General features: G+C 53.3%; 7 protein-coding genes across 7 annotated transcripts; 5 read left to right on the forward strand and 2 right to left on the reverse strand.

Moving 5' to 3' along the window:
- Positions 1–298: 298 nt before the first annotated feature.
- On the reverse strand, positions 299–1,813 carry CORC01_13368 (uncharacterized protein; the record flags this gene model as incomplete). The annotated part of the gene is made up of 1 exon (XM_022624985.1): positions 299–1,813. One exon carries the CDS (start codon positions 1,811–1,813, stop codon positions 299–301), a length of 1,515 nt encoding a protein of 504 aa, XP_022468512.1.
- A 1,095-nt stretch (positions 1,814–2,908) lies between these two features.
- Positions 2,909–4,106, forward strand: CORC01_13369 (uncharacterized protein; the record flags this gene model as incomplete). The annotated part of the gene is made up of 2 exons (XM_022624986.1): positions 2,909–3,133; positions 3,195–4,106. 2 exons carry the CDS (start codon positions 2,909–2,911, stop codon positions 4,104–4,106), a joined length of 1,137 nt encoding a protein of 378 aa, XP_022468513.1.
- Positions 4,107–4,711: 605 nt separating this feature from the next.
- Positions 4,712–5,770, forward strand: CORC01_13370 (uncharacterized protein; the record flags this gene model as incomplete). The annotated part of the gene is made up of 2 exons (XM_022624987.1): positions 4,712–5,167; positions 5,276–5,770. Coding segments are annotated over 2 exons (951 nt in total), but the record flags the coding sequence as incomplete, so codon positions are not given.
- A 3,042-nt stretch (positions 5,771–8,812) lies between these two features.
- CORC01_13371 (BZIP family transcription factor) lies at positions 8,813–11,752 on the forward strand (the record flags this gene model as incomplete). The annotated part of the gene is made up of 2 exons (XM_022624988.1): positions 8,813–9,952; positions 10,103–11,752. The coding sequence occupies 2 exons, from the start codon at positions 8,813–8,815 to the stop codon at positions 11,750–11,752; spliced, it is 2,790 nt and encodes a 929-aa protein (XP_022468515.1).
- A 574-nt stretch (positions 11,753–12,326) lies between these two features.
- CORC01_13372 (uncharacterized protein) lies at positions 12,327–13,657 on the reverse strand (the record flags this gene model as incomplete). The annotated part of the gene is made up of 3 exons (XM_022624989.1): positions 12,327–12,541; positions 12,628–13,045; positions 13,136–13,657. The coding sequence occupies 3 exons, from the start codon at positions 13,655–13,657 to the stop codon at positions 12,327–12,329; spliced, it is 1,155 nt and encodes a 384-aa protein (XP_022468516.1).
- Positions 13,658–15,500: 1,843 nt separating this feature from the next.
- Positions 15,501–16,802, forward strand: CORC01_13373 (acid phosphatase; the record flags this gene model as incomplete). The annotated part of the gene is made up of 3 exons (XM_022624990.1): positions 15,501–15,540; positions 15,594–16,420; positions 16,488–16,802. The coding sequence occupies 3 exons, from the start codon at positions 15,501–15,503 to the stop codon at positions 16,800–16,802; spliced, it is 1,182 nt and encodes a 393-aa protein (XP_022468517.1).
- An 800-nt stretch (positions 16,803–17,602) lies between these two features.
- CORC01_13374 (dihydroxyacid dehydratase) lies at positions 17,603–20,857 on the forward strand (the record flags this gene model as incomplete). Its single annotated transcript, XM_022624991.1, has 2 exons — positions 17,603–19,819; positions 19,883–20,857. The coding sequence occupies 2 exons, from the start codon at positions 17,603–17,605 to the stop codon at positions 20,855–20,857; spliced, it is 3,192 nt and encodes a 1,063-aa protein (XP_022468518.1).
- Positions 20,858–21,008: the final 151 nt, after the last annotated feature.

Raw genomic sequence — 21,008 nt, forward strand, 5'->3', positions numbered from 1 at the left:
GCGAAGCCACCTAACCAGTGTCTTCTCACGTAGCCCATCTTTCAACTTAGTACTTATGGAAGAAAAAATCTTAGTTAGGTTCTAATTACGCTCAACCATAGTATCTAGGCTTGGTTCTTTTACTCATTCACTTTTTGGCAATACAAGCTACTTTCTACCCACTTAGTGTGCTCATCGCTGTTTCGTCTGACTCGTCACAGTATGACCCCACAAAGGCTTGGCTTTGTCAAGTCTTTGACGATATTGAAATAGGATCTGGATGATATCAGACCCAGCTGAGATGTCGATCAATCTACCCTCAGAAGGAATTAACGCGGAGCAAGGTAGATACATCGGAATTCCCCGTCACACTTTCAATGATTGAAGTGCGTATATCAACACGAGTATGTCCATGTCGTTCCGCCACAATCTTCCACCCATCCAGAACGTCGTCTCGTAACTCAACATCCCATGATGCGCCATACGAGATATGAACCGAGTAGTCCAATACTTCGTATTTGAATAGGATAGCCGCTCGCTTCCAATTCCGCCACAACTCCATAAGTTTTAGATTCGGCAAATGAAGTGCCGCCAACGCTCCGTGACGTAAGAGCTCCTGAGTATATTCCGCGTTCAGTCTTGGATTCATATCCGAAGACGTAAGGGCCAAGTGTCGAAGACATGACCAGCGTTCGGGATCATATAGCAGCGGCGGTACGGAAAGTTGGATGACTTCGTGGAAGAAATGCATCGCGTTGAGAACGTCAAGCGAGCTGAAGGAAATTAGACGACGACATGCTCGCACGGCCGCCCGGGCAACACGGCGACTGTGTTCCGATTTATCGTACCGCCCATGAAATCTGTCGCATCGAACCTCCCAGAGCTTGACTTTCTTTACTGTAGGCGGGAGGCTTTCAAGAAGTGCGGCGTTTGCATCGTCTCGTTCAAGTTGATCCGACATGTCGACACCACGCCAAGGCCTGTACTCAATGGCCTCCAAATTGTTCAAGCGCCAAAGAAGAACTCGAATGGCGTTTTCAGATAGAGTTCGGCAGTCCTCGTTGCTAAACCTTTTGACTATTGCAGCCCTTGAAACGACTGGTGAGACGTTTGACTCATTTCCAACTGAGTTCGTCAGGTTGAAAGCGGCGGTTTTGAAATCCAGAAGATTTCCCACGGTACGCTTTCTTGCCCCATGGATGGCAGCGGATTCATAATCAAACCAGGAAAGGCGATCAGATAGGTGCCTGATTCTAGAGTTCACCCTGAAGTAGTGGGCAGTGTCGTCGGGCGATTTAGCACTGAAACAAAGGTGAAGGCCAGAGTGTCGTCTGTCGCCCTTTTCGAGGTTCCAGTCCGAAATTACATCCAAAAGAAGTGTCAATTGGGAGTCGAACACGCTGTTGTTGTGCAGTATTTCTTCGGCATCCTCTTCCTCGCTGCAAACATCGCAACTATACGATCCCAATTCCAAACTGAGCCAAATTATCTTGACATACATCTGACGGCGGTCAATGACGTAGTCTCTGAGTGTGATGATGTCGTCACGAGACTGAAGCTTCAGAGTCTCGAAGTTTCGCTTTTCGAAGAAATCTTGCCATTCAGCACAAACGGTGGGCAAGAGGCCTTTTTGATCCGACGTCTCTTCAGACTGAACCTTGGATAATTCTTTTAGGATTATGAATCGAAGCTCTGATGGAAAAGTGTTCCAATTGTACGAGAGTATGGTTGGCTCGTGTTCCCTGGGGCTGTCGGCGCCTTGGGATTGCTCAAGCTGTGGCGTGGGCTCCTGGGGCGGCTCGTTTAGCCCAGAGCCCTGGGCGCCGTCCATCATTCTCGCAAGCCTACAAAATCGTCTGGGGAATGATACGAAAAAACCTAGTATAGATTTGAAGAGTGATTTGCACATAATTGCAATGAAAGTACTTCGTAACCCACGTGATGTATTGCTGTATCGATGAAGGACTAAAGGCATTGTGGTTGTATAAAAAACATGATGGGATAACTGCAGGTGGGGAAGAAGAAATATTTAATAGTCCTAGAGAGGAAACCCTTGCAGCTTATCTGTTGAGATCAAAAGAACGAAGACTTTCAATAAGTCGGATGAAGTTCAGCCATTTGAGAGCCTCACATACTCAGCAAGATGGCGACAGTTCCCGTGAAGTCTAAAAACAGGGTCTATCTTTAAAGTCCTAGTCGGAAAATTGAACGATTTTCTCGGAATTGAGCAAAACTTAACCAAGCTCGGATTAAGGTAACTTGTATACTTATGACAGGCCGCTAAACCTTTTTGAATGCGTTCATATTGCAATAGGTATCCGGTCAATTTTCAAACTTAAGAAAGGAGTTGAACTTACCTACCCGGGATGGGGGGGGTTTTCAAAAGGGGCCCATGCCCATACCCGACTTATGTATAGTGGTGAGGTCTTATCCTTCTTCCCGTATAATGGTGGAAGTATGTAGAAATTATAAAGCGACCTTTAAGATCACGAATTGCTGGTTTGTTAATGATATTTTAAGACATCTGTTCTATATCTTCTCTGTTTAAATGTTTAGAATGATCATATCTATTCAGAGTGGGTCGATTCTGGGCAAAAAAACAGAAGGAAAGAAGGAATAGTGTCTTCGGGTTGTACTATCCACACATCGTGTTTTAGATTCCACCTGCTCCGGTAAGTGCCTATGACCCCTAAGATCACTAAGCGTACATCCTTTCCGGGCACTGTTGATTACCCCCCCCAACCCGCGTAGGTACCTTACCTAAGACGATAAGATAGATACCGATAAGGAGCGATAAGGAGCGATAAGATAAGATGGATAATTGCCCATGCACCTCCCCTCCAGAAAGTGACGATCACAAAGCTCGAGCTTCACCAACACCAACAATGTGACCAAAGCTTGGGATTGTGACGATCCCCATCCCGCAAGGATGCCGTCCCAGTTCATACCAGGTCAAAACTCTCGCCACCGCATTGCTGCAATCGCCCTATTCCGTGCTCTCGTCCGCGAAGCCCGCGCCATATCACTCCCAAACGATGTCCTCCGCAAAGGAATCGAGAACCCACTGCCGAGGCTCGTGAAGAAAGGATTCAAGCGCAACCAGACAGAGGCGAGCTACCGTCTTGTTTTCGCTGCACTAACGAAAGGATACAAGGTGTGCTACTCTTGGACACTGCTCGCAGCGCCCCTTGGTACTGATGGTCTATAATCGCAAGTTTCTCAACCTCTTCAAAAGCGCCCAGACCCCCGACTCGAAAGAACATTCCGAAATCCTCACCTACCTCCGCGAAAAGAGCCTTCATGATGCGAAATCGGAAGCAGGCAAACCGCCGCCGCCGACGCCGAGAATACAACGCCCAAAGCCCAAGTGGCCGCCCCTCTTTGAGCGCGTTTCGCACCCGGGCCAACCACCCGTCTACATCTCCAAGCGCCACCCCATACCCCGCGAGGACCTCTCCGGCACACGGCACATCCCCAACATTGCTGTAACCGCACATGGCGTCGTGTTCCTGCGCCAGGGTAAGCCGCAGCACCGCGCCGTGTGCGACTACGTCCAGAAGAAGAACAAGTACAAGATCAAGCAGATGAATCATCTGCTCGGCTCGATGCGCGAGGAACAGCAGTTTGCAAAGGAGGAGGACAATTGGGATAGGCACCTTAACAGCGAGATCCGCTCGCAGCAGTGGGCGGTGAAGAGGGCGATCGAGTTGCGCCAGAAGCGCGAGATGCCCCTCTCAGACCTCCCCGACTGGGTTGAGGTGCCGGTCGCTCAGGGGCCCAAAGAGCCTGAACCATGGGTCTATGAAGAGAGTTTCCGCCACAGCGTGGCTGCGACGTTTGCTGATGCCAGCAGAAGGTTGAATGAGGATGCGGCAGATCAGTCTGCGAGGGCGAGGGTGTTTTTGCAGATCCGTGAGGCGGAAAGAAAGGCGTTGAGGGGTGATCATGAGTATTATCGGAAAAAGGGCCACCTGTGGATGATTGATACACCGTACAAAAAGAAACAAAGAAGGGTTGCGAAGCGCAAGAAGGGAGGGGAGGACAGGCACGACCGAAGAGCTGTACGGCAGGACAAGGCACGGAAGAGCAATTGGGGTGGCCTCAGCCCTACTCCCATCCAGGTTTGAATCTCTTCTCCCAGGACAAAACCTGTCTGTATTTTTGTTGTACTATTTCTATAGATAATTTCCACGATGCCGCTGTGGCGGCTTGCGGGTGGGATGGGTCCGCGATCCCATTACGGGCCCAAGCCATTACAGGTCTTTGACAGCGTTGACCAGACTGTCTCTTCAATTGCCTCGCTTCCATCTTTCCTCTGTCCTGGCCTAATATTTCTTCTCTTCAGTCAACTACCTTACCGTCACTTGATTTATCTTGATTGGTACTGAGCCCATTGCTCGCCAAAGGGGTTGCATCTTGGGCAGCCAGAGCCACATGCATTTAAGTTCAACCCTCACTCCTGGTACTAAAGACGAAGCGGTCTTCCCACCTGAAGCTTTCAAGACAATACGGTCAGTTTAGAACCGTTTCAGCCACGATCCAAACAACACGACTCCAGGCTTCCGCGGACATCAGAGAAAGGCAACCGGGGAGGCTGCGCCAATAGCTCTGTTTGGGCTACTTTATAAATAAGACACTTCCCCCCCTCTCCCTTTGCCTCTCCTCTTTCCCCATCCCAGAGTTCCACATAGTGCCAACACACAACCACAACTAGCAAACTCGACAGAGACATGAACGAACTAACACCCAATACTTTCGATTTCAGTACCGCACACTCGACACTGCCACTGGAAGCCATTGGCAAAGGCTTCTCGGCTCTGTGTGGTCTGCACCGACATCTGTCGGTGCAGACAAGATATTCGTCATCAAGCGGGAAGACGGTGGTCCTGGTCGGTCTGTTGCAAACGAACACAAGATGCATCGCCATATCATCCAAATATTACATGGAGACGACAACAACAGGCTCCGCCCCAACATACCTCATTGCGAAGGCTTTCTCAGCCACAATGCGACTGCCTGGGATCAGATGCTTCCCAGATTTCCCAAAGGATACACAGGCTGCAACGCACTTGTCAGCGAGAAAATCCCCCCACTGTCTCGAGATATTCGCAAGCTCCTGGCCCAGAAGTTCCACCCAGACATGGATCCGGATGAGATTGCCGATAGCTTGACAAACAGCCATTGTCTGGTTCGACCTTACTTGGGACGCCGAAAGCTTCGAAACACGGAGGTGAATCAAGACAGGCCGAGACTGAGATTCTTCAGTCTGAGAAATTTTCCACTTCACGTCGACCAGATGGAGACCCTCGGCCTGGATCTTCAGGAGTACGCGGTAGCCATGGCTGAGGCTCTTGCATTTCTGCACTGGTCCGCCAAAGTCGACGCAAATGATGTTGAATTTGTGCTTGCAAACATAAGGAAACCCCAAGCTTCTCCCGGCGAAGACCCGTCAAAATCAAGCTTGGGTCCTGCAGACTTCCATTCAAATGCTTTCGGATCTCACGCCATGTGGATCCTGGACTTTGACTGCTGCAGAACGATGACCTTGGATAGCAATGGGATAAAGCAAGCATGCAGAAGCTTTTGGCGGAACGATCCTTACTATCCAAGGCCTGGGAGCGACAACGCGAAGGACAAGGAACTTTGGGACGTATTTCGAGCTCAGTTCTTGAGGTCTAGCGACGAGATTTTGAGCGGTGAAGGGGAAGATGTGCGGCGACTGCCACAGGAACTGATCGAGTGTATCGAGGAGACAAAGGGGAGGTTCACGAAGGGAACGGACTTCTGGTAGGATAGCAACTAAGATGGCAAAGCATAGTGGCATGTCGGTGATTAGGCATGGGTTGGAGCAAGTACTGTATGTGCTTGTGTATGGAATATGAAGATCATCTCTCAACCATTGCGGCATCACACTATTCCTTCATGTGAAACGTACCACCTACTTCAGGGTTCAATTTAGTAGGTCCACCAAGGTAGGTACATCACAGCGGTATGGCCGAGATATGGCGGCCAGGGCCTCCACAGCTGGGCTTCCTTCCCGCTGCGTGTTACCTGTGGTCATCCCATCTTCGCCTGCCCGTCTGCGTCTGCATCGAGGAACGGTGACGCTTGGGTCATCTAGTTCTACCCCTCGTGCCAGTCCACCTTCACTTTCCATCCCTCTCCCACACTTTATCTTCGCCCGTACCACCCTCAACCTCAGCTGCAGTGGGAGGGATAAATTCGCCACCATCTCGTGAGCATCATTTGCAATAGCAGCCGCCTCGACAATCATTTCAGATATCAATTTCCGGATGCGGTCGTATTTCGTACAGGCGGCGCGAGGCTGCCTACTCTGATTTATGACCCAAGTTATTTGACATCATATGGAACGATCGATTCGCATATCCTCAAACGACAATTGACGACGAGACAAAATCGGCAGTCCAACAATGGCCGTCGATCCAACGGCATTTACCATTCCTTCGGGACGCAGAACGCCAGCGCCAGCTGCCAACCGCCCCAGGACCACGAAACGCGCATGTCCGTAAAGGCCGCCAACGCTTAGAAAGTTGTGCCGCTGAGACACGGGCCGCATACATTTATTCGGCTGAGATCATCGCTGCGCCGGTATAGACGAGGCGGGCGGCTGGCCCCTTGCTAACCATCCGAAATAACTAGAGTGACACGATCTCTCTGGGGTTTGACAGAATCCAGATCGGACGCGCGGGGGTCGCCACACACGGACTCGCGGTCATAATGATGGACCTGCCACACGCTCTCTAGAGTTCCTGGAGACCCCTTGAGGGTCAATCCCGCGACTTCAGACAAAGAAGAAATCTAACAAGGTTATGGGGGGGGGGACGGACCAGATGGACTGTGTCTGGCCCGGAGGCCTGCCTAGATGTACCAACGAACCTCCTCCTCACATCATATGCAGCTACAGGCTCCCAAGGAATACAGAACCTGAAGCGACGGCATTGGTCAGTTGTGCTTGGCTTTCATCCAGCTCGAAGTACTGATCCAACATGAGCTTAGTTACCCGTCCCGACATCAGTCTGTCTAGAGACATTGGATCAACCCCATACAACCTCTCCCCATGACCAATCTGTCATTTGAGCCGATGCGGTCGGGAGCACATGCAATTGCCAGGACGATCTCACATGGATTTTCAGCTGAGCAGAGATCATGAGGCTGTTGTGAATGCAAGATGGGCCAATCAATAATTACCGAATGCTGCGTCCGCCACTGCGTGCACACCACGCGCCTGCGCTCTACGCCCACGTTTTGTGGGTTTCTGGCAGACTCTGGCGGATCTTCGGGAGCTTCGCGCTAGGTCACATCCCACAAAACAAAGCCATGCCAGGTTCATTTCGTCAGCGGTTCTTCGAGAAAAAGAGGGGCACGGGGGGTAATCGTCACAATCACAGTGGTGGTTGATTCTTTCTTTTTCTTTTCCCTCCTTTTCGACGCCTCCAGGGATGCAAAAACCTCCGGTCGGGATTATGGCATGGGACTGTGACGATCATTGCTGCTCGGAGACTGAGCATGCCTCCAGACCTCTAGAGTGAGGCTGGCAGGCGGGATTCATATTCACAGGCGACCACGGTTGCAATGGATCTCGACCTGCTTGCTCCTTTGCCGTTGGTCCCCGGTCCAATCGAAGGGCTCGACAGCTGGGTACGGGTTTTAATCACTTGCAGTTTCACACGCTAGACCAGCGGGCCGGGACCTCGAACTGGCATATTTTGCTCGAGGTTGGCCACCAAGGCAACACCCATGCCGTCGCACTCTCGTCGCCGCCCGGTCGAGTCTGCGATTATTCCTTGCAGATGTGGTTTGGACACCCACGACACCCTTCTCTCGAACATGTGCGATACTCGAGCACAACTGCAGCACACCTGCGAACCGCAGATCTCACCGTCTAGTTCCCTCCCACGGGGTCCGCGAAGAAAACAAGGCTCACCAACAGCCTCTCGTCGTGTTCTCGCCCCAGGCACGCGAACTAATCATGCAGCGTTTTACCGTCTTATTCCCTGCTTTTTGAGGTTCTTCATTGCTCTCTCTTTGACCGTCCCTGGCATTGCCAAGGGCCACCCAACATATTCAACTTGCCTCACCCGCAAGGCTGGCCTAAACACAGCAGATCACCCTGTCCCACGGTGCCACCCATATCCTGGGACTGGGGAAGGTGGCGGCGTTCTCTTCTCAAGACGGCAAGCTTCACTCACACCATGGCGGGCCGTGTACTTCACTGTCTTCTCACTTTTCGCTTTTTCTTTCTTTTTGTCCTCACTGGGTTTCGTCAGTGGTCGCAATAACGGTCCGGAGGTGTCATTCTTAAATCACACACGATCCTCCTCCGACACACCCCAAATTTCAGTGTGCAATGAACATGTCTGAGTTGTCTCGTCAAAAGGTCGAACTGTATTGGAGAGGACGACCCTTCCAATCCTTACGGGAACCTCAATCAAGGCATGATCCACTGGATGCTTTTCTCTTAGCTGCAATCTGTACAATCAACTTTTCTGTAGACTTGGAGCACCTTTTAGACGGTTGTGAGCGGCTCTTTTACGCATATGATTTTTTACCTCATTCTGCTACCTTCTTTTGAGCCTACGTCCATCCGGGATCTACGAGTGCTGTTGTTTAAGCTCTGCATGGCTGACGGTGCCTGACCGCGGGACCCCGGAGCCCGGCGCGATGGTGACGCTATCTGGTCTTAACATTAGCCCAAGCTCTATCCGCGCACCGCACATACAGACTGGCGTGGGCCGAGATTAGAGCTGTTAGTCGGCATCTTTGAGTCCACGGCTCCACATCACTACCGGCGCACCCACTCTGTGTCGGCGATATGAGTAATCATTCCCGTCTCAGCGGCCTCGACACGCCGCCCGATACGGCCGATGACCTCGACGAACCTCCTCCCTTCCGACAGACCCATTGCACAAGCGGGTCTCGTGAGCAAGGTAGACACGGCTTTTCAACTTTCACTCGGCCGCTGCCCCAACGACCTATACCAAGTCGCCGGCGATTCATTAATCAGCAAGAGGGAAGCCGCTCCGCTGGCATCAGCGTCTTCAACCATCTGAGCCCGGTAACTGCAGTATCCCCAGAAGAAAGTAATCCCGCCGTCACCGCTCCGACTACACCTTACTCAGCTTCCCGCCCGCCTCTCTTCCCCCACCCTTCATATACACGTGTGCCTCCGCACTTGGCGCAGACTCACCAGCAATCGAACCCAGAGGAACATTACCGCAGCTTACAGGACCAGAGGAACTTGGCTGTCTTTCACGAGCCCCAACAACACTACCACATACCCGAGAACCGCCAAGCCCAGCAAGACTTTAGTCAACAACTGCATCATCATCGTCACTTGTTTCCACATCCTTCGCCGGCGAGCTCTTTACAATCTATCTCTCTCGCCTCTTCGTCTTCGGACACGTCGTCTTTGCTTTGCCATCCACACGATCCCAGGCTGCTCCAAGCCCAGCTCCAAGCACCCACCGAAAACGGCTTTGTTGGATTTGCTTACGCAGACCCCGACCTGACCCCAAATCCTGGCGATCTAGTCCCGATTCAGTTTCCAGGTCCAGAGTCCGCAATTCTTGACCCAGAGCGCCCTATGGGCTTTCCTTTGTCTGGACTTGCCGGACCCACCTATTTATTCCATCACGACGACAGTGACGACTTTCTGCAACATCGGCATACTGGGGTCCTCCAATACCCCGGCGGCTTTCCGGCACCATACATGCATAACCCTGGGCTGTCCATCCTCAACGCCGAGTCTTTCGACGATTATATGTCGGGCTTTCGCGCACCAAGAAGCTTGCCTCCTGGAAAATCCGTTGTGGAGACCAGCGATGAGCCGAAGCGATCATCCAAGAAGCGGTCCAAAGCTCAGTCCACGGAGGGAGCGGAACTCGATGATGAGGAGAGAAAACGATCACGAGGGAGACCTCGTCTGGACACTAACGATGAAACTGCAAAGGACGTGAGTTGGCGACTCAATCTTGTTTTACTTACCCTTGTACTAAGAAACCACATCATGTTGACTTGATCCCTATCTCCTTCTGCGCCTGCTGCCTGTATCAATTCATTCTAACTAGACTAGCGCCGTCGAACACAAATTCGTCTCGCACAGAGAGCCTACCGCAACCGCAAGGAAACGGCAATCCAATCTCTCGAAAAGAAGGTGGACGAATTGAGACGCACTAATGAAGAAATGAGCAAGGAGTTTATGAAGCTCTACGACTTCGCTGTCAGCAAAGGCATGCACGAGAGCACGCCCGAGTTTGGACGACAACTTCAAGCCACAACAGAGAAATTTGTTTCCTTGGCACGGAAGATGAGTGAGGAGCCGGAGAAGGAAGGCGACGTGCTCCCTAGCCAAGAAAATGATGGCGAAGTAGACGAAGTTGGTGGCCCTTCCAGTGGACAAGAGAAGAGCAATGAAAAGTCGCCTTCTGCCGAGTCGCTCTCTGCTGATATCGCCAAGCCGACTGACCATGTCATCTACGATGTTTTGTCAAGCGAGGACCAGCAGCCGCTGCTGCAGTTGACACCACGAACACTTGCGATGACTGCGGTGCATACAGCGTCTTGGGCGCCCGATAGTCAATCTCACATGCCACACTCGACACTATCTCAGGCCCCCTTGGGCTATGAGATTGTGACGGAGCCGACACCGGACAATGCTAGTTTTCCATTCGGTATGTCTTATGAACATAGCCTGGAACAACCAGGCGCTTTCGATCTACTCGCCAACCAGCCCTTTTCCGAATCCCTATTCAATGTGCTCTCGTCGCCAACCTCGTATGCTTATCAGGAGCGGACCTTTGGGCGGCGCCTCCAACGCTCGACGCTGGAGAAGGCCTACACGCTGCTGCGCATGCCCAACCCGCCCAGCAGCCTCCTCAGCAGCGCCTTCGGCTTCAGTCTACTTTTCGAGCCCAAAGAGAAGATCATTGAGCGGATAGCTAACTGTCTCAGTGTCAACCAACGCGAAACTTTGTTCAACTGGAAAGTTCCATTCCTGCACCTAGGTGGTGGAGGAACATGGTTCGACGAGATGAATGGCTTGGATGAGATGGCGTACCCGAGCGGTCACAAACAGAGGGACCCGGTAGGAAACCAGGGAACGGCCGAGCCGTATCGGCAAAAAGTTGACTCTCTATTCGGGATGGGACCGTGGGATCCGCAGACGGAGGAGGTGCGGGACCTTAGAGTGGAGCGGGCCGCCGCGAGACTCCGCATGAACGTCCCGGGCCTCCAAGGCGAGTTTTACGACGCGGACGAGGTTGAATGGGTCCTGCGGAAACGCGGAGTCGATATCCCGGCTGCCGCGGATTTTGTCACGGCCGAGATCGATCCGGCAGACTTTTCGGACGAAACGGCGGTTGCGGGACGCGCCCTGAGCAGCGGAATGGAAAACAACAGCGACAACATGAATACAGCCGCCGACATCCTCGGCTCGTTGAACTCTTATGGAACGAGCCCTGGTGACGCTGCTGCTCGGCAATGGCTTGGACAGACGTTGAAGCCTACGAGGCCGTCCGATGTTCATTTGGGCGATACTAGGTCTGTTGCGCAGTCTAGCGAGGAAACGTCGAGTCAGATGGCCCTGGATCCGAACCTTGTCGGTGATATGTTTGGGCTTGAAACCACACCTGCCAACCAGACCTCGAATATTCCCGGTTCAAAGAAGAGAGCGGTGACGATCAATGTTGGGGTGCTGGTTCAAGGTACGTTTCTTTCATTTCTTAAAGCAGCGCTTTTGCGTCTGGACGATTGACGATGCTAATGCGGAGAAAAGAAATCGGTCTCAAATCCGTTTGCTTGGGACGGTCACCTGGGATCCGGCCGCGAGATTTGAATATAGCGTTTTGGGCGTCACTGACTACGTGACCGTCGATTTCCACCTGAATTCTTTTCTTTTGGGGGGGGGGAGAGGGGCGTACTTATTGGGCTTTAGACCGTGCCGGTACCAGAACGGCCAGAAGCCTCGAATGGCTGAATTTAATTATGTCCTACTAGGTTCCTTGTCTCTGTTGTGTCCTACGGGGGACATCGGGTCTGGGGTCATCAATGCACACTTATGATTTATCGGCCGGTGTACCGTCCATGGACATTCATCGTGTTAGTGGCCATCATTGAGCTCGAGTACGTAAGAGTCAACGTTTTCGAGTTGAATTTGCTTGAAACACTTCTCATCGCCGCCTCTGCCCTAATATCGTTGCTTTCCAGAGCTTACCCCGTGTCAAAAAAAAGAAGATTTATATACACAAAATAAGTGTAAGCACAAGATGCGGGGAAAATAAAAAGAGATGGATATCCTCAAATGTACCGTGGGTGAAGATTGTCAAATTTCACTTGGAAAATGTAGCCTTGATCACCTGAATTCTGTTGTTGTTGGTAAAGGAGATGACCAGCGTCTTCCCAGACGTATCCAGGTACGGATGAGCTACGCCGGCGTAGACAAGCCCGCCGTCGATGGCCTGGGCCTGAAAGATCTTGACATCCGGCGTCCACGGGCCCTCGGGGCTCGCGGCAGTGCGCAAGAAGACATCGCCACCGCCGATACCTTTGGCAAGCCAGAGCTTGTTAGCTATCAACGACCCCGAAAATGGTACTTGCGAAATGTCACAGGGAGTGAGGTCAGCCACATACCAAGGTGAACAAAGATGTAGCACTGGAAGAACTCATTCCACACAATCTGGCCCTGCCCCGTACCCCAGACGGTAGCAGTCTCGGACGAAAACGTCGTCAAGACGTCGGGCTTCCACCCCTGCTGGCGGCCCCAGTAGTACTGATACTTGCTCAGGTCGAACGCCTCACTAGCCTTGACGCGGGCCAGGTAGACGTAGCTGCCCTGGGCCCAGTCGGTGATTGTGGTCGGCGGGCCGCCCCAGGCGTAGACGTACTCGGAGCGCGGGTCGCGGAAGGCGGCTTTGTCGCCGTAGCGCGGAGTCGTTGTGGCGTTCCACCAGAAGCCGCGGTCGCCGAAGCGTTCTGTGACGGTGGGGGTTCCGTTGAGGACGTCGACTTTTGCGATGCCTGCGCCGACTAGGCCGTCTGAGTTTTGGTTCTGGGGTTTTTGATTAGTTTTCTTCTACATCTCGGTGTGCTCTGGTTTTTAAAACTTTCGGGAGGGGGGAGGGGGGGGATGAGGACTGACAACGAGGTAAAAGACGGCGCCGGTGCCGGTAGTGGCATCCGTCTCAACCAAACTGGTCCCGCCGAACCCGGTATCAAACTTTTCGTCCCAGGACGAGTTGAAGGGGATGAACTGCCTCTGGCGCTGGTTATCACCCAAGTTGAGATCGTGCACGACGAGCGGGTCATCCGTGGTCGCGGAGACGGCGTCGCGGACCATGCCGTGGAAGCCGGGCGTGTCCTGTTCGGGATCAGTGACACCGGCGTCGCACCAGAGCACGTCGCCCCAGACGGCGTACCATTTCCCGGCGATGGCGCCGGTGAAGCCCAGGTCGCGGTGGGAGCAGCTGTTGTCGGCGCGTTGGAAGCCTAGGTACTCTACTGTTGGGTTCACGATCGGGTTCGTGCCGACGGGGGTTGTGCTGTCCATTCTTGCGGTGAGGATTGGGTTTGCGAGGACGAGGTTGTTGATGTTGTTGTTGCTGCTGCTGATGGCTAGGAGGGCCGTGGCGAGTGGGAGGAGGCGCGGGGTTGGGGATTGCATTGCGACGGTGTCGATCTTTTGGAGGGTTGCAATTGACCTCGGCGTGGATGGGGTGACGGGTTCTGCTTGTGAAGGGCGGTGGGATGTGGTTGGTGTGGCTTGTTGAGGTGATCAAGACGGGAATGGAACGCCAGAGTCAACCTAGCTGACTGTAAGTGAGTGTGGGATGGATACAAGTTGGCGCAAAGGAATGAACACGTCCAAATGGAATAATAGAATGAAGGGATGGTGATGCCGGATCGCCTGTAGATTGATGCCAAAATGCGATGATCAAGGCGGGCAATGGGTGGTAATAAGTACGTCTGGCATCGCGATGGCGGGCTGGTGAGTCACGGTTGTATCCAGAACGCCATGGTCTGAAGCCTTCAAAGTCCCGATTTCATGAGAGGAGCCGAACGATGGATGTATGGATGGAAAACCCGCGATGGTGTTGCAGGCCGGAGCGAACCTCGGACGGTCGGACCGCAGATGCTCAACGCCGGAGGTGCGCCACGGCGCCGTGGGGTGGGGCCGGATCTCGTAGGGAAGATTACAAGGGGGCACCAGGGCGTTCACAACGGCAGTGGGCCAGTAGTGGCCGAAACATTGTGGATGACGGGCGGCCGGGTGTGGCGTTGCGGATGTGAGACCGATGTGCTCTTAGGGTACCTAATTTCGCTGCCTTGGAGGGGATGTGGCTATCATGCAATATCCGTGGAGGGGATCGTCGGTGGTGGCTTTGTAGACGGGGCGTATCATGTATGTGATGCTTGATGGATGGTGAGTTGCAGCATGTAGCATGATTGCGTAAATGAAGCTCAGTCACAACCGTAAAATGATAATGCTTTTCCCCATCTTTTCATGATGTTTTTTATGATGTTTTTGTGTCGAGATGAGAAGACCATGCTCAGTAACGTACTCAATCGTTTTCACACATTGCTTCGTATGCCTTATCTCCATGTTGAAGGTAGGATTGGAAAGCAAATGAGAAGCAGATGGACAATTTCAGCTTCTAGGGCATTTCTGCAACGTTTCATCATCTCTTACGATCAAAGTGAGCGTCGGGCTGTTCCGGCTCCTCAGATAAGGCGACGCGCATCAAGATTTCAGTTTCTCATGTTGCGTGCTGAGCTTCTCCTCCCACGATGAGCAGCAAGGGTCGTCGAGCAGGAAAGACATGGTTGACACTACCTTATGAGGTCATGCTCAAGGCAATATGGAAGCTTCATTTGCGATTTCATTAGAGGGAGAGGGAGAGAAAAAGAGAGCCCACGTGGATCTCTTTTGACTCTCTCATGTGCAGTCAGGCTTCACGGAGGGTGAGGTGAGCTCTGCCAGGCACATGCGCGCCCTCAAGGACCCCATTGGCCAACCCCTCTCTCTTGGCCTGCCGAGTCGGGAAGCTCAATGTGCGGGGAGAGGCGGGCAACGGCTTCCGGTGGTGGGGCATCTTTATCCCGTTGTGCCTGTCTCTATTCTGGCCTGGCCATTGACTATTCAACCTTGTTACCTTAGTCTTAACCTTTCTTCTATCACTCGAACGGTTCGCGATGATGGGAGTACTGAGAGTGAACTCATCAACGCTGAGATAACCTTTTCGGAACTGATTGCTTGCTCGCTTCATCCCACGTGCCCCTACTTGACCCGGTTGGCTGGCACCACGATCCCGGGCGAACTCCCCCGCTTCACTACCGACGCGTCCGTCATTTGAGAGACCTGAACGGAGCTTTCGGTAGTCCTTGGCGATTTCTAATGGAACTCTTCCGTGTACATAAGTATGCGCTATTCTTGCGTTTTATATAGCTCTTGGGTTTGCTTTCTGTGCACTGCTGCTGTTGTCTTCTTCATCTCATTCCACGTCATCATGTCGCCCATCTCAAACCTGGCCCTCAAGGCCGCTCTCTGTACGTTGAACATTGATATGCTCTTCTCACCTACAGACTCTGACCATGACCAGTGGTCCCTCTCGTAAATGCCGCCTCATGCAGCAATGAGACCTACACCCACAACGGCCTCAGCTGGTCCGACAGCATCCGCATGAACCAAGTTCAGGTCATCGGCACCCACAACTCATACCACCGCGAGGCGCCCTTGGTAGAACACCCAGCCCAGGCCGCGCTTCTCACCGATGTCCAAAACTACTACTATTCCCACCCGTCCCTCGACATTCAGCTGAACTACCAGTCCATCCGGAATCTCGAGCTCGACATCTATGCCGACCCAAAGGGCGGCCACTACGCCACGCCCCTGATCCGCAAGCTCGCGAACCTTTCCACGACCCCGGATCCCGATCTTCTTGCCCCGGGCATCAAAGTGCTGCATGTCGCCGACGCAGACTACCACCCTACCTGTAAGACTTTCATCGGGTGCTTGAAGATTGTCAAGAAGTGGAGCCACGCGCACCCTGACCACGTCCCCATTCCCTTCATGATCGAATTGAAGACCCCAGACGCCACCCTCACAGCAGCCGGCGGCGCGTCTCAGATTCCCTGGAACGACACGGCGCTGCTCAAGGGCCTTGATCACGAGATCCGCAGCGTCTTCGCGCCCAAGGACCTCATTACCCCCGACGATATTCGCAGGGGCAACTTGACGCTGGAGCAGTCCGTCTTGCGGTACGGTTGGCCCGATTTGGAGAGCGCCCGCGGCCGGGTGCTGTTCCTGATGGACAACGGGCCCGTCAACCCGATCCGTGACACTTACACCGAGGGACACCCCAACCTTGAGGGCCGCGTTCTCTTCACCAACTCGGCGCCCGGAAACTCTGACTGCGCATTTCAAAAGGTGGGTGGCCGACAACTCTTTGCACCTGGGAGTCTCAAGCCGTTTCACTAACGATTATACTGTTTAGCTCAATGACCCCACAGGTACCCAGCAAGCCAATATCAAGGCGCAGGTCAAGGCGGGTTACTGGGTTCGCACGCGCGCCGACATCCCGCTCGATACCTTGCTGTCCAACGACACGACAGGGATGCGCAAAGCTGCGTTCTCGAGCGGCGCGCAAATCGTGACGACCGACTTCCAGGCGTATGGCATGAGCAGCCGCTGGAACGTCGACTACGCCGTTCGCTTCGAGGGCGGTGCGGCGGTGCGGTGCAACCCCGTCAACGGGCCGGCTCACTGCACGAGCAAGGGGTTGGAACCCGATGAATATGTTCGCAACTAGACGGCCATTGCTGGTAAGGAAAGCGAGACGAGGCATTTTTGGACAGTGTAATGATAATAGCGTAATAAAGCAATTTCATGTGCCGGTGTGCGTTGAGGCCATTGCTCCACTTTGTACTCATCAAAAGATGGCTTCCCTCAGTTCTTGAGCGTTCTCTCATCATACGATGGTAGTGTTTAGATGCCTTCTGAACCCGTCGCCCTCTAGCGAGAGGTGGCATTGTCCAATGAAATCCGCTTAACGCTCAACCCTCGACCAAAGTCCCTTCGTCGTGGCTAAGTGCTGACATGAGCTACACCGCTCAGCCTCTTTGCGGGGGGTTAATTCAGTGCTAGTGGGCGAGCTTCATGAGCTGAGCCACAATCGCTCGAACAAGACTGCTTCCGTGCAAGACAAAATGCAACGACTTCTTGTACAATCCAGAGAGCGCAAACCAACCTCAAAGCATCTGCCATGAAACCGACGATTGACTCAACCGGCAGGAGTCCTTTATCCCGCCAGGGGGCCCTGGCGAATGACGCAGGATCGGCCCTTCGTCTGACGGTTCCTGGACCATGAGCGCGGCGCGCCTTCTGACGGCGTGAGTCAACGCGTCCCCAATTGGCCTCATCCCCCCTTCTTCCTCCTCACTGCCTCCCATGCCTTGGACCTTTCTATATAAATGCGGCAGTCACTCTCAAAATGCTTAATCATTCAAAGCTTCATGCTTAGATCTGCCCTCGTCTCCTACTCTTGGAGTCTTCACAAATAAGACACCAAAGAACGGGACGGTCTACGGATAACAAACAGCACCACCCAGCATGGCTACCAACGAGCATTATGACCTCTTATTCCTGACGGACGCCACGGTGTCTATGAGCAGCTGCCTTCAAGCTCTCAGCAAGTCTCTTCCAGACATCATTCGGCTTTCTGCTCTGACGGACTGCTTCGATCGGATTGGAGTCATGGCCTACCGCGACTACTCTGCCACCACGTTGACCGAATGGTCAGGATGGACCTCGGCAAACTCCACGACCTACAACACAATCACACAGACCGAGCTGCTCCAAATGGCCAGCAAGATCAAGGCAGATTCTGGCTGGAACAATGTCGATTGGCCCGAGGCTGCAAAGTCTGGACTCGCCCGAGCCTACAGCGTCATGCGTCCAGAAGCCAACACCATCATCATCCTCTACGCCGATGCTCCTCCTCACCTCCCGGGAACCACAACTAAGAACAGAATTACCGAGATTGAAAGCCTTTCCAAGCCTGGAACCTTCGACGACTGTGGAAAGCACTTTGTCGATTGGGTTACTGGCGCCAAGATCCTTCGCGACAGCGACAAGAAGGCCAAGGTTTTCTCCGTCATCCAGGGTGGCATCAGCGACAGCGTTGCCCCCTTCACCTTCCTCTCGCACATTACGGGGGGAGCCAGCTTCGAGCTCGATAACCGGCATTCCGATATCTCAACTTCGGATGCCATCTCACAGTTGACCACTGGTATCCTGATGGCCTGGATGGGTGTAGGGAAGCACGGCGGTGCAGCATCCGGCCAGCGGACCTTCGCCAGAGCCTGCCAGTACAAAAGTACCTATAAAATTGAGGACATCAAAAGCGAAGAGGACGAGAATGTTGAGCAATACTTTTCTATTGCTCGCCATATGAACTCCACCGTTGAGAGAAACATTGCGTCGACACCTACCAACCTCGACGACCTGCGAAAAGTTGTCGAAGCTCGGAAGACGCCCCTTCTAGACTTCTCAAAGAGATACAAGGCTGATGAATCCTACCGCAATCTTGTTGTCAGCCAACTCGAGCCCCTGATTGTGGCTGATGTCACCACCATTGCCATCAACCCTGTGTTTGGCAGCCTCTGGCGAGCCGTCTGCAACGACCGCGACAACCCAGCTCGTGACGGACTCATCCAGGCCTTTGGGTACTCTATCAACCGCATCCCCGATCCGGAAAAGAAAGCTCGGATGAAGGTCTGGCTCGAAGAATCCTACGACTACGCGGCAGAAATCCTAGAAGCCATCGACAAGGTGCCTGAGCACGAGAGGTACCCCTGCGTCTTTCTCGATCCCACCGAGCAGTTCGAGACCACTGCAGAGGACGGAGATGAAGACGAGCACGCTGAAAAGCGTGCTGTCACCGAATTCACACGAGATGAACTCCTAGAGATTGGCCGCTCCTGCGACAACCGTATCCTGCGGAGACTCGGCCGAGTCCTTACACGGCTGACCTACGTGGCCTGCGAAGAGGACCTGCCAGCTCATATCAGAGCTGATTCCAACGTCGCGCGCATTCCCATGGCTCTCTCGTCTCCTATTCACCAGCGAAAGTTTTGGAAGGTTCTCTTGCATCTCATACTTCCTGGGACCATGTTAGCAGCCCGTCCAGCTGCCCTACTTGCAGCCCTTGCCCTGCGACTGGGCATTCGACCCCTCACGGACACTGCAGATAGAGAACTACTCACTTTCACTACGAGGTGGAACTCTTTGGACATTCCGGAGACCTGGAATGCCAGCTGCCTCTCGCTGCTTCTAGACGCTGACAAGGACTTTGAGAGACGAGTTGCTCGAGGCATAACACACCGTCCAGCTCCGGATGTTCACATTCTCCTTCACAATGACCGGTGTCTGTTCGAGACTCTGGTAGACTACAAGCTCCTCGAGTTGAACCTAAACACGACTCTTCAGGCCAGGATTGGCTGGCAACCTGACAAGTCCAAGGTCGCTCTTGGGCCTATGGTCATTTGCAAGAGTTGCGAATTTCCTCGCTCAGTCACCATCATGGGACCGGACAGCATTTGTGGCCTATGTACTGAGACCTCCCACTGTAGCTGTAAGACCTGTCAGGCTGTCCCAGATCAAGAAGTCCGACGCTGCACCAACGTGGCTCGCGATTATACTGAGGAAACTGAAGCTACGTGGGTCGAATGTTTCACGCCAACATGCCGCGCTCAGTACGTCGTCTACAACCCCCAGGCACTGAACGTGCGGGCCAAGTGCTACTACTGCCGACACCAGGGATCCAACGTGACGAAGAACAAGACCTTATACGAAGCTCCCTGTGTCGAGTGTTCGCAGTGCCGAAACTAGATCATCTGGCCAGAGACATACCGTCCTCACGACCTAGAAATTTCGACCTTCAAGTGCCCCGCTTGCACAACCAACAGAGTCACCATCATCGATTACGAAACCTCGGCCAAGTTGTTGAGCAGCGAGAACGGCGTTTCGTGGCTCCTTCGGAACGACGATTCGACAATAAAGGACCCATTCAACGGCCGGTCTCTGTTCTACACCATCTCTCATGTAGCGGAATCGGGCCGGGAGTCACTTGCAAAGAACGTCGAGGTCATCCCAGCAGCTCAGCAGCAGGCACAGCTCACCATTCGTGGCAAGGCAATCCACAACCAGGATAAAATCTTTGATTCCCTCCGCACGTGGGTACAGTCTCGACGTACCGAGGCTGGAGTTTGCAGCTTATGCTTTTCCAACATCCGGAAGACCGATATTCGGAAGGCTTGTGGTCGCTCTGGCTGCCATCAGCAGATCTGCAATGGTTGCATGAAGGATTGGTACGGTCTCAATGTCCGTGGAAGACTACTCAATCTTGCTGCCCTCTCTTGCCCCTTCTGCCGCCGCCAGCCAACTATCAAGACCGTCTCTAGGTTTGGTATATCCCACATAGGAGACCTGCAGACGGCGGCCACCGACAGAGAATGGATATACGGCTGGTGCAGAGACTGCGGCTTTGCCCGGAGATATGCTGAGCGGGTTTGTGCTACTGGAGCTCCCGAAATCTCGGACTGGTCATGCGATGAGTGCAAGGAGAGCAAGGGTGCCAAGAGGTTAAAGGTGCGCAAGTGCCCCGGTTGCGGCACTCCTACGGAAAAGATGGGCGGGTGTGACCATATTACATGCACCGTTCCAGGGTGCCATGCTCATTGGTGCTTCTTCTGTGGCGAGAATGTCGGCATGGATGATATATACACTCATATGAGTGAGGCTCATGGGGGCATGTGGGCAGGGGGTGACGAGGACGAGGACGAGGACGATTATGGGGACGAATAGGGCAACCCTAGTATCCTTGTTCAAGAGAATGGAAGTGGGTATGATGAGGACGACCTTCATCTCGCACGAATCCGTCTGGAACTCACAGGCTGGAAGTTAGCCTAGGCCCGTGTTTCCTTGCTCTCCTGTATTCGATTCACTTCATGCTTTA

The sequence above is a fragment of the Colletotrichum orchidophilum genome (genome assembly GCF_001831195.1).
Source record: "Colletotrichum orchidophilum strain IMI 309357 chromosome Unknown Scaffold_189.1, whole genome shotgun sequence".
In the NCBI taxonomy this organism is placed as follows: domain Eukaryota; kingdom Fungi; phylum Ascomycota; class Sordariomycetes; order Glomerellales; family Glomerellaceae; genus Colletotrichum; species Colletotrichum orchidophilum.